This window comes from Procambarus clarkii, chromosome 47 (genome assembly GCF_040958095.1).
Source record: "Procambarus clarkii isolate CNS0578487 chromosome 47, FALCON_Pclarkii_2.0, whole genome shotgun sequence".
NCBI lineage: Eukaryota > Metazoa > Arthropoda > Malacostraca > Decapoda > Cambaridae > Procambarus > Procambarus clarkii.
The window spans coordinates 33,821,244-33,833,949 of NC_091196.1; the positions used below are offsets into that span (position 1 = coordinate 33,821,244).

The 12,706-nt window shown below is 43.8% G+C and overlaps 1 protein-coding gene across 2 annotated transcripts in view; it reads left to right on the forward strand.

Moving 5' to 3' along the window:
• The window catches only part of wal (electron transfer flavoprotein subunit alpha wal), a gene marked incomplete at its 5' end in the record, with an annotated part of 155,562 nt that overhangs the window by 71,858 nt on the left and 70,998 nt on the right, over nucleotides 1-12,706 (forward strand). For both annotated transcript variants that reach the window (XM_069302209.1, XM_069302210.1), the window contains 1 exon segment: nucleotides 6,697-6,860. In XM_069302209.1, the coding sequence (XP_069158310.1) occupies nucleotides 6,697-6,860 (164 nt within the window).

Consider the following 12,706-nt stretch of genomic DNA (forward strand, 5'->3'; position numbering starts at 1 on the left):
AAACAATGGGCAGAGTTTCTTTCATCCTATGCCCCTGTTACCTAGCAGTAAATAGGTACCTGGGTATTAGTCAGCTGTCACAGGCTTCTTCCTGGGGGTGGAGGCCTGGTCGAGGACCGGGCCGCGGGGACACTAAAGCCCCGAAATCATCTCAAGATAACCTCAAGATAACCATCTGGACTTGACCAGACCGTGTTCACACATCATCCATGCAGCAGCCACCAGCTGGCTTAATCATCGGTGTGGCACTAAATTGGAACACAATTACACAATGAACTTTATTAAATTTTAGTTATACAGTATAAAATATATCCTACCTGAATGTTACTTGAAAAATTACCCGACCTGACTTAACTTCGGAAATAACGGAGCTCCGGAAATAATGACCAGGGTACAGCCCCATATAGGCCGTTAAATTGAGTGGATACGTGTATGTACAAAATAGTAACAGGAACTGATAAAATCGATAGGGAAGATTTCCTGAGAACTGGAACTTCAAGAACAAGAGGTTAAATTAGCTAAACACACATGCCGAAGAAATATAAGAAAATTCACTTTCGTAAACAGTGGTACTCAGTATCCACTCAATTTAACAGCCTATATGGGGCTGAGCCCTAGTCGTTATTTATGGAGCTCCGTTATTTCCGACGTTAAGTCGGGTCGGGTAATTTTTCAAGTAACATTCAGGTAGGATATATTTTATACTGTATAACTAAAATTAAATAAAGTTCATTGTGTAATTGCATTCCAATTTAGTACACGGCCGACGATTAAGCCAGTTGCTGGTTGCTGCATGGATGATGTGTGAACACGCTCTGATCAAGTCCAGATGGGTGGGAAAAAACTGATTCATTCCTTTGTATTGAAAAATATTTCATGTATCAATCAGTGAGTTAATATTGTCTTAATAAAATTTTAGAGATGTGTTTTGATTTACCCTCAACAGTGCAGGTAATGTATTTTTAATGTTACGACACAGGCTGTGGCGGCCATGCCATAACAATGGCGATCGAGCCTTGTCACTGAGAGCTAGCCAAGACGAAATATTTTGAGCTCACCTTTTCTCTGCTGACGATAGAATATACATTTGCAGAGACTAATATGTAGCTTTTGTTGAAAAAAAACAATTAATATCTTGTAATACTATAATAAAATTGGTAAATTGACTTTCTTTTAATGTTACGACACAGGCTGTGGCGGCCATGCCATAACAATGGCGATCGAGCCTTGTCACTGAGAGCTAGCCAAGACGAAATATTTTGAGCTCACCTTTTCTCTGCTGACGATAGAATATACATTTGCAGAGACTAATATGTAGCTTTTGTTGAAAAAAAAACAATTAATATCTTGTAATACTATAATAAAATTGGTAAATTGACTTACTTTTAATGAAGCTGAAGATTACGAAGCTGTGATGATTACGTCATCCTCTGCAGCGCTTGTTTTATATTGTTTATATTGTATACAGGGTACATACTGTATGTACAGTACACTTATTTTCAGGCACTCACTTCACACAACAGCTAGCCTTACTACTAATTCACATGAGTTCTAATTCTACTTCACTATTGACAATTACAGTATGTTGAATGTTAAACTCTGCTGCTGCTCGTGCATGAGAATATCCTTTATCAAGTTTCTTAATTAACTCCAGCTTCTGTGCAACCGTCAGGCGCTTCCTTTGGGTAACTTTTGGCATTTTGTAAATTAAAAAGATCACAATTACAGTACAGTAATATCCTTCACAATTGAAGCTAGCCGCGCGAGTTCACGGTAAACAATGGGAATACATGGCCCGGCGGAGTACATACTAGGTCCGTGGGAAAAAAAATACCTAGTGCCTATACATACTATAAAAGGTATTTAATAAGAAAACAAAGACTTTTGCTTAATAAAAACTGTTTCAAAATATTTTATTAATAATAATTTACAATTTTCTTCATTAAAGTGAATCATTTTAAAAGAAAATTAAGATGTAATATATGACTCTGGACGATCCAGGTCGGTGGCGGCCTGGTCGCCATGTGAGGGGACGCTGATGCCACAACAAACCCAATACAGACCGTCGGTAATATCGACCGCAGACCGGTATAGCAGGCTCCAGATACTGGGCTCCCAAACCGGTCGTTAATACCGGCAGATCGGTATAAAAGAGGCCGTTAAATTGAGTGGATACTGTAGACGGTTGGAACAAGTTAGGCGAGAAGGGGGTTTAGGCCAAGACCATCAGTAGCTTTAAATCGTTATGTGACAGAAAGAGTGCTGGGAAGACAGGACACCACGAGCATAGCTCTCATCCTGTAATTACACTTGGGTAATTACCTTGTGTTCAGCCTCCTGCTCCTTTTGCCTAATTTAATTACTTTACACTTTCCTGAGTTGAACTTTAGCAGCCATTTTCAAGACCATTCCTCTAGTTTGTCCAGGTCATCCTGTAGTCTCTGTCTATCTCCATCTGTCTTGATTCTTCTCATATGTTTTGCATCATCAGCAAACATTGAGAGGAATGAATCTATACCCTCTGGAAGATCGTTTACATATACAGTGGCACCTCGACTTACGATTGCCCCTACTTACGATAATTTCGAGTTACAATGTAAATTTGATCGAAAAATGCGACTCGACATCTGATGGTGTCGTCGACTTCCAATATTTGTTGGTACACGTTCGGGTCGACCGAGCGCGTGGTTCCTGGTCACGTGGTCTGACCTGCCTCAATTTACTACAGCTGTCCGCTTAGTGACGATTGCGCCTATAAGAAATTCTGCGTTTGTGGTGATTTTTTTGCATTTTGAACATTTAAGTAATTATATATCACGCCATGAGTCCCAGGAAAGTCAGTGGTAAGGCTCAACATATGAAAACCCATGTAAGGATGACTATAGAGCAGAAACAAGAGTACAGAATGTCTCTTCCTCAACAATTAAGAAATTGTGTGCAGCATGGGAAGAATTGCAAACCTTTGCTGAAACAACTCACCCAAATCAAGCTGCAGTAGGCCATTGCCTTAACCTGTTCAATGACACTGTGATGCATCATTACAGACAAATGTTAAAACGAAGGGAAAAACAAATGTGTCTTGACAAATTTATAGCGAGACAAACAAGCACTGAACCACAACCAGGTCCTAGTGGTATGCAGGCAAAACGTGCCAGGGAGTGCACACCAGAAAGGTCCTCACTGCCTGATGTTATAATGGAAGGGGACTCCTGTTCCAAACAGTAACAACTCTCCTCCTCCCCCCTCATCACCATCTTCCATATGCCATTAAGAGCCCTCCATAAAGGTAAAATCAACTTGGGTAATGTATTGTAGTTAGAAAAAAAAAATTGTTTTCAGTATAAAATGTATTTGTATGTTAATATTTTGGAGGGTGGGGAACGGATTAATTCAAATCTTTTTATTTCTTATGGGAAAATCACTTTGACTTACGATATTTTGAGTTACAATCCGTCTCTAGGAACGGCTTAGCATCATAGGTCGAGGCCCCATTGTATTAGAAACAGGATGTGCTTAGGGTTCCCTTCCCTGAGTGCCCTGTAAATACTGCCCATAGGGCTTGGGGTTATTTTCCACAAGTCACCTTCTGCTCTACCTCTGTTGGTCTTTTGCTGCTCGGTGATTGACCGCTCCGAGTGTGTTGGGGGCTTTTTACTTCCTTGTTTATCTTTGGATTTAGTGGTAGTTTTTGCACAGGTGGGGTGCAGGGTACTGCACAGCTAGTTTTCACCTATTACAGTTGTAAGTTACGGGATTGAAAGCCGTACCCTAGAGTACTGCTAACAACACCCGCTCCTACTTAAAAATAATAGAAGTGCAGGTGTCTATATAGCATTAATAAACAGTTTGAACTACCTGGGACAAGAAATACACCTTAGGGTACAATTTTACAAAAGGGTTTTTATTTAACAATACCAGATTATCACACACTGATTAGAAAAGGGGGGGGGGGGTGAACTTAGACCCACCACAGGATTGATACAGACAATGGGGTGGGGGAAGGCTCCTTCCCACTAACACACACCTCAGGGGACAGCTACCCTGCAAGCTGATGGAGAAGATTGTGCGAAAAAAGCTAGTGGAGCACCTGGAGCGAAAGAACTTTGTAACACAGCATCAACATGGGTTCAGGGATGGCAGGTCCTGCCTCACAGGGTTACTTGAATTCTACGACCAGGCAACAAAAATAAGGCAAGAAAGAGAAGGGTGGGCAGACTGCATATTTTTGGATTGTCAGAAAGCCTTTGATACAGTGCCACACAAGAGGCTAGTGAAAAAGCTGGAGATGCAGGCTGGAGTGAAAGGGAAGGTACTGCATTGGATAAAGGAGTATCTAAGCAACATGAGACAACGAGTCAGTGTGAGGGGTGAGGTCTCAGATTGGTGAGACGTTATGAGTGGAGTCCCGCAGGGGTCAGTCCTTGGACCTATACTGTTTCTGATATATGTAAATGATCTCCCAGAGGGTATAGAATCGTTTCTCTCAATGTTTGCCGATGATGCAAAAATTATGAGGAGGATTGAAACTGAGGACGATAGTAGGAGGCTACAAGATGACCTAGACAGACTGAGTGAGTGCTAAGTTCTCGAGGTTTGGCTCTTCTGGCTGTTCACATTTGGGGGGTGTCCAATGTTCTGTTGGATGCCTGTCCCTGTCCATTTCCCTGTTCATGGAATGGATTGTTGATGCCGACTCATTCAGTTTGCTCTGCCAGACGTTCGGGCACCCGGAGGTGGACCTCTTCGCGTCAGCATGGTCGAGGAGTCTTCCAGTATATTTGATGCCCTTCCCCGACTGTGAGGCTGTTGGGGTCGATGCCAACTCGACCAGGACTGGTCGAGGTGGGGGTTCCTGTACCTCTTTTTCCCGGTTCGGCTGTTGCTCCAGGTCCTGGGTCGCTTCGAGACTTACCAGGGACGAGTAGTTCTCTTGGCCCCATGGTGGCCTGTCCAGCCTTGGTTTTAGATGCTGTTTGCTTGGTGTCCGAACCCGTAGATTTTCCAGCAGCTCCGCCTTTTTCAGCAGATTGGTCCAGTCTGTTATGAGCCTGGTTCGATTTTCTCCTTGAGTTTTCGCGTTTGGTCTTTTTGACCTGAGTCTACCACCATCTGTATGGTGATCAGGTAGCTTCTTTGATAGTGTCCCAACTGCGGGATTCATCTCGGCGGCAGTATGAAATTTCCTAGCGGTCCTTACAGTTCTTTTTGTCTCTCCTTCGCCATACTTCACTTTTGGTTAAGGTTTTGTCCTTTCTCTCGTGGCTGTTTCAGGACTGTCATCTTATGCCAAATACTGTCGCCTTGTATCGTGCAGCGTTGGTTGTTACTTCTACACTGTTTTGAAAGCTGTCTCGGGCGTTGTTTCACATAAGGCCTGCTCATGCACCGCCTGAGCCATCCTGGTCTTTGGACAGAGTGCTCTCTTATTTGTCTTCTGCTCGGTTTGTTGTTGCCCCCTTCGGTTCAGGATTGTTTTTCTAAGGCTCTTTTCTTGTTGGCATTGGCCTCTGGGAGTCAGGTTGGGGAGCTTCATGTTCTCCTCTGGCGCAGAGGTTTCTGCTCGTTTGGTCCTGGCAGTAGGTTTGTTCGTTTGTCTCCTTCTTTTCTGGCGAAGAATGAGACTGCTGCTTTCCAGAGGGGTCCTTGGTTGTTAATGCTTGGTTTGTCAGGCTGGGGTGCATCATGTGTTGTATCCGGTTGCGGCTCTTTGCCGTTATTTGCGAGCCATGGACTCTGTAGTCGGGGATGCGCTTTGGGTTGATCCGGTTTCTATTCTTCCTTGTTCCAGGGTTCGGGTCTCCCAGGTCATCCACAGGGTTATTCAGTCTAGCCAGCCTGCAGTCTATCCCCGTGCCCATGACGTTTGCAAGTTTGCTGCTCTTGTTGCTCTTTTTGGTATATGTCCTGGGTTGACATTCGGGCACTGGGTTTTTGGAGGTCGAACAGGGTCCTGGCTGCGTGTTACTTTGTAAACGTTCCTGGGCCTAGTCGGGCCTGTGTCGCTTTGGGTCGGTGATTGCAGCCAGTTGTCTCAACTTTGCGTTGAGGAGTGAGCAGCGACCGCCTCCTTGGTAAGTCCCTATGGTTTTTATCTGTGGGTAGGTAGCTCCTGGGAGCCAACGGAGCCTCCCCCCCCCAGAAAACCAGCGTTGAATGTAATGAAAGGCCATTTTCTGGGTGAGTTCCGGAGGCTCCCCGGCAACCCTCCTTTCCCCCTGGTCTGTGGTTTTCGCGTGATTTTTTTTTATGTCCAACCTCAGAACTGAGAAGTAGACGACTGGTGCGGGGGTCTGGGGTCTCCCCCTCCCATGGAGGGGGGGAGGGGGGCTGCACAGACAAGTGACGCAGTGACATGGTGACGTAATGCTCGTTTGCTCATTTTTGTTTGGGGAGTTCTGTCCACTATTTTAGATTTCAGTAACAATTTCTTAACCAGAATAGGGGACTTTTTTTGGGGCGCTTACTTCTCTGGGTGCCTGACCCGGTCGATGGCAGACATAGAATGATTCCAACTACACTGGGATTTCTATAGACCATTGCTCTTCGTGTGTCTCTGAGGGTGCCAGGTTCTGAATCGTGGTTCCCAGTAGGCCTAGAACTCCATTCACATTGACTGATGCCGAAATCTAATATATCCATATCAGCCCAGAAAATTACAATTCATTACATTCAACACTGTTTTTTTATTTTATACAGCTGGTGCTTCTGCACAAAGCAAGTCTCTCCTACCACGTGTTGCTGCTAAACTTGATGTTGCACCAATTAGTGATATCATTGAGGTGAAAGCTCCGGATACTTTTGTCCGTTCCATTTATGCTGGTAATGCACTTATAACGCTCAGGAGTAAGGATCCAGTTAAGGTTAGTTTCTACATGGAAAGTTCTATATTATAAATTGTATGAACTTTTATGTTAGTGTTGTGTTTCTCTACTCTTGTAGTAGCTTTAAATATGGAAAATATAACATTTAATAATTGTTATGTGCAAATTTGGAATTGGTTTTTCATAGAAAGTTGCAATAATTGATAATGATTTTATCATTATTTTATAAACAAGATTGTTTCTCAACCCTTACACTGCTAAGCATAAGGGGCCGTGAAGCGAAAAATATTTGAATTATGTAAAAATTACTTAAAAATGTTAACCAATTCTCCAACTTATTGGCTTCAGCTTCGTGAAACTTTCGTCAAAATATTCTCAGAAATTGATTTTAGACAAATTTTTTAAAAAGATAAATGTTTTCATGATGAGAACAGTTCCTATTAACTGGAACTGGTGGATAATGCAGTAATAGAGATGCAGGCACCTGTCCATCGCACAAAAGAAGAAGAAGAATAGTAAGTGTCCACAAAGTGGATATGCAGCTAGTGCCTTTGTAACATTGCTGAGTAATACATAATAACACAAATAATAATGAGTAAGTATGTTATTATGCTCTATTTTGTTATCATCACATAAATACATTACTCATTGTTTATATCTGTTACTTTTGGCAATGTCCCCAAATATATTTAGGAGAGAGCTTTTTTTTTGTGGGGGGAGGAGCCCCATCCTCTTCCCCGGAGCTATCCAGGCTGATGTAGCATTATTAGCTTTTTGGCATCAGTCAAAGTGCATGGAATTCTTGCCTAGTAAGGACCACGAGTCAGAACCTGGCCCCCTCAGAGAGGCACGATGAGCATTGGCCTATAGAAACCCCCGTGTGGTTGGAAGCATTCTGTTTGGCATTGACCGGGTCTAGCACCCAGAAAGGTAGGCATCCCAAAACAAACCCCTATTCTGGTGAAGGTGAAAATATTGATACCTAAAGCCGAATGAGTGCATAGAACTCCCCAAACTAAAATTAGCAAATGAGCATGACGTCATCACGTTGCTGCGCTGCAGTCTATGCACCCCCCCCCCCCTCCCTTTCTGGGAGGGGGGGGAAGGGGAGCCCCCAAACCCTCACCGATCCAACCATGAGTTCTTGGCTGATGTGATACTGGCAGGTAATATTCCTCTGGCTCCTGCTTTGGTTTCAGTTTCTGTGCCTTCTGGCATGGTCAGTCTCTACAGGTGGTGTGTGAGCCAGGAGTATTATTCTATGGTACTCAAGCTGCATGCCCCTAAGGTTTCCTTCCTTAGGCGTCCAGTAAGTACTGCCCTTGAGGCATGGGGCCATCTTCCACAAGTCGCCTTGGGATCTATCTCCGCTCTGTCTTTTATTGCTCGGTAATTGACCGCCCTTGAATTCAGCTGGGGGTTTTATTGCCCTTGTTTGCCTCTGGGTAGTGGGTAGTTTTCATTACTGGTAGGAGCGTGGAGTACTGCACAGCTAGTTTTCACCTAATGTAGCGGCCAGCTCTGTTCCGCCTGGATGCCTTGTCCTCTTGCGTTTTTTTTTTTTTACTGTGGTGGGGGAATCCGCCCTTGGTTGGTTGCCCATATATCTCCAATTAGGGTTATATATCCATAATTGTCTTCTTGGTGGTACCCCCTTGCTTGGCCCCCGTGAGTGAACACATCCCGGGGGCTCAGTTTTTAGAAGTTTGCTTGGTAGTCTTGGGCGCTGGTTTGCAGTACCTTGCCTGGGCTTCCCTTAGCATGTTACCAAGGCTAAGGGCCCTGGGAAACCCCGTGGGGGCTCTGTGGTCCGATGGATGTTCCCTCTCGCTTCGTGCGAGGTTGCTAGTTGATCTATCCCCTTGTCTCAGTGACAATTACCGGTTGTGCCTCCACTATGCTGGCTGTAGAGTCGATGATTCTTTTGATCCAGAGTTGTGCGACATTTGTTGTTTGTACGTGTTCCAGCTCACCCAAGCTACTGATCATGACATGAGGGTGCAGGCAACAGCTGCGTTGCATATTGCTGCAATGCTCTAGGTTGGTCGCTTCCTCAGATGCCCCTAGACTGCCCCGTTTTGGTTTTAGGGACCCGCACTTAGGGGTGGGAGTCGCTTCGACTTTGGTTCCTTCCTCCCACCCCCTCCCCTCGCTTGTCCTTCTCCTTCTGTTAATCGTCCAGTTCCTTTCCCCTTGCTTCCGGCTCCAAAATGTCTGAAGGTTTCAGAGTCGGGGTAGGGTCTAGTTGGTGTCGAGACTTGAGCGGTCTCGGGGGAGTCCCCTCCTGTGGTTATTTTCTTATCTTGAGATAATTTAGGGGCTTAGCGTCCCCGTGGCCCAGTCCTCGACCAGACTTCCTTTTTGTTACACCCCCCTTCCCCCAGGAAGCAGCCCATAACAGCTGTCTAACTCCCAGGTACATATTTTCTGCTAAGTAATAGGGGCATCAGGGTGAAAGAAACATTTTGCCCATTTGTCTCCGCCACCACCGGGGATCGAACCCGGATCCTCAGGATTACAAATCCGAAGTGCTGTCCACCCAGCTCTCAGGATTTCCCTAGGGGTGGAGTGGCGGCGGAGGCATTCGAGCCTGGTCCTCCAGCCAGAGATTTTGGGTCTGACCAGTGGGCCCCCCTTCGTTCCTGCCTTTTCTTTAGAGGTGGGGGGTTTGGAGGACAGCTCGGCCCCGGGTCCTCAGGGTGAGGTTCCCAGGGCGGGGGAGGGGTTGACTTGGGGCCTTTGGGGCTTGGGCCCCATTAGTAATAGAGAAAGTGAATACTATTGCAAGTCGGAAATAAAGCAGAAAATCCCTTATTGTAATACAAGCGAATGAATATATCAGTGTTATAACCCAAGTAACTGGCAACTGACGGCCTCCAGCCGCGGCCTGGGACAACAATGTGTCAACTGTACAGCCTCTGGGACCCTCACCCTCGACCGTGTGATAAGTACTGACCATACAGTAGAACAAATAAACATATATATTGTTACAAATATACGGTATACATATAATATTATTAATATATAGATATATACAACAAAACAAGGCAAAATGGGAGTAAACAAACAAATTTGTGGCCACTGTAACAACTCCTTAAAGACAAAGGTAACGGGAATTGAATGTTATATCTGTAAGACTAGATTCCATTCGGCTTGTGCAGGAGTGAGTAACACTACGGCACTGAGAGCTGGCCACTTGCTCTGGGTGTGTAAAAATGACCTGCCAGCTTGGAATATCCTAAAAAACCTTCTAGATAACATGACGCATGATCGGAAAACATCATTCATTGGAAGCCTACCAGCCATCCAGAAGGAGTGGGAAAGGAACAACAACAATTCTAATATACCAGGGGCAGAGGCTATAGTCAGGGTTGAAACTGAGGCTGAAACTCAGGAAGCTGTAAACTCTGACTCAGTAGGCCAGGATGTAGATGACAGAAAACTCGAAAGTGTACCAGACAGCACTGACAGCTCGAAAGGGACAGACACTACGACGGTTCCCGATAGAGCAATTCAGAACAGAAGGACAGACTTATGCAAATTTTATGCAAAGGGCATATGCAGACATAGATATGCTGGTAATAAGAAAGGATTAGAATGCAGTTACCGACATCCCAAAAAATGTTTAAATATGCTTAGGAAAGGTGAGTGTCGATTTGGATCAATATGTAGGTTTTTCCAGCCTGACATGTGCCAAACCTCACTGGAGGACAGAAAATGCTATGACCTCAGCTGCCCACACTTTCACGTGAAAGGCATGGAACGCTACATAAAGAGTGGCAAGCAGGATAATGAATTTGGAGGAAACTCTCTAAATTTTTTATACCAGACCGACAGAGAATTCAAAAGGAGCAGCATGGAGAGTGTATGGAACTGGATGCCAGATCCACTTGCATTCCAGAATTACAGATACAATTACACACCGAAAGGGAACTACAACTACGACAGGCAACTGCCCTACAACAATCAGTACTGGTCAGAACAAGCTCATTATGTCCACGCATAATGGGCTTGCCGAAAAAGTCTCCCATTCAAACTACAGTATCACTAATAGAGTAACCTCATTCATCTTTGCCAACATACAAGGACTGAAAACAAGAACAAACAACAAAGTACAGTTCATAAATGGCCTCCTCACGGAGTCAAATGCAGTATTTGGAGCTTTCACAGAAACCCATGCAGGGGAATTGTTGGACAGTGAGATCTGGATTCCAGGATATAACCTATACAGGTGTAATAGGAAAATTAGGTCACATGGAGGAGTGGGTCTGTATATTAGGGAAGACCTTGTATGCTCGGAGCTCCTAAACGTTACAAATGAGGAGGTAGAGGTACTGGGATTAAAAATAGAGAAAATAAATTTAGTGATTATTCTAATATACAAACCTTCAGATGCAACGGCTGAGGAATTCACAGAATGGATAAACAAAATAGAGAATAGCCTTGATAATTTGGAGAACCCGATACCTGATATTATCTTCCTAGGTGACTTCAACTTGCCTAGTCTCAGGTGGAAAATAGCAAACAATAATATTATACCAGGAAATCTATCAGGACCTAACCAACCACAGATTAGAAAACTACTTAGATTCTGTGACAAATTTTCACTCAATCAGCAGATATCGGAGCCAACGAGAAATAAAAATATTCTAGATCTGGTCTTTACGAACAATGAAGACATTATCAGAGACATTACGATATCAGATACCATATACTCAGATCACAAGCTCATTGAAGTGCAAACGACCATCAATACTCAGAATAGACCTAAAACGTTGATAAAGCGAGAGGGGCTATTCAGTAAATTCAATTTTAATAATAAAAGGATAGACTGGGAGATAATAAACAGGGAACTTACAAACATTCCATGGGAAACTGTTCTAAGTAATACAAGTCCTACAGAAGGAATAGTAAAACTGACTTCGGAAGCGTATCAAGTCTGTCTGAAACATGTTCCTTTGAGGAAAGCCAGAAAGAGATCTAACGTAGAAAGAGAACGCAGACGACAGTATAAACGCAGGAAAAAATAACGGAACTGCTTATGCAGACACGAATTTCCCGTCAAAGAAGGAATAACTTAAATAGGGAGATTGAAGAAATCGAGCGGAAATTGAAACACTCATATGAAACTGAAGAAAGGCAGTTAGAACAGAAACCAATTCAGGAAATAAAGAAAAATCCAAAATATTTCTTCTCATATGCGAAATCAAAAGCAAAAACCACTGCCAGTATTGGACCTATTCGTATAAGTGAAGGTTCATACACGGAGGATGACAAAGAAATTAGTGAAATCCTAAAAAAGCAGTATGAGGACATGTTTAGCACTCCAATAAACAACATGAAAGTCGAAGATACAGACAATTTCTTTATGCGGGATATTCAAACCCCTGTAAATATAACTGATATCAACACAAGCGCACTAAATTTTGAAAGAGAAATTGAAAACATGCCCATGCACTCGGCCCCAGGTCCAGACTCATGGAATTCAATATTTATAAAGAAATGCAAAGTGCCGGTAACACAGGCACTCAGTATAATGTGGAGGAAGAGCTTGGACACGAGGGAGATACCAGATGCACTTAAAGTAGCAGACATAGCCCCTCTACACAAGGGAGGGGAGCAAAGCATTGGCAAAGAATTATACACCAGTTGCACTAACATCGCACATCATAAAAGTATTTGAGAGAGTGATTAGGATTCAGGTCACCAATTTCATGGAGACCAATGATCTTCACAACCCAGGCCAACATGGATTTTGAGCGGGAAGATCGTGCCTCTCACTGCTACTTGAGCACTACGACAAAGTCACTGAGGCATTAGAAGAAAAACAGAATGCTGATGTGATATACACGGACTTCGCAAATGCTTTTGATAAATGTGACCAT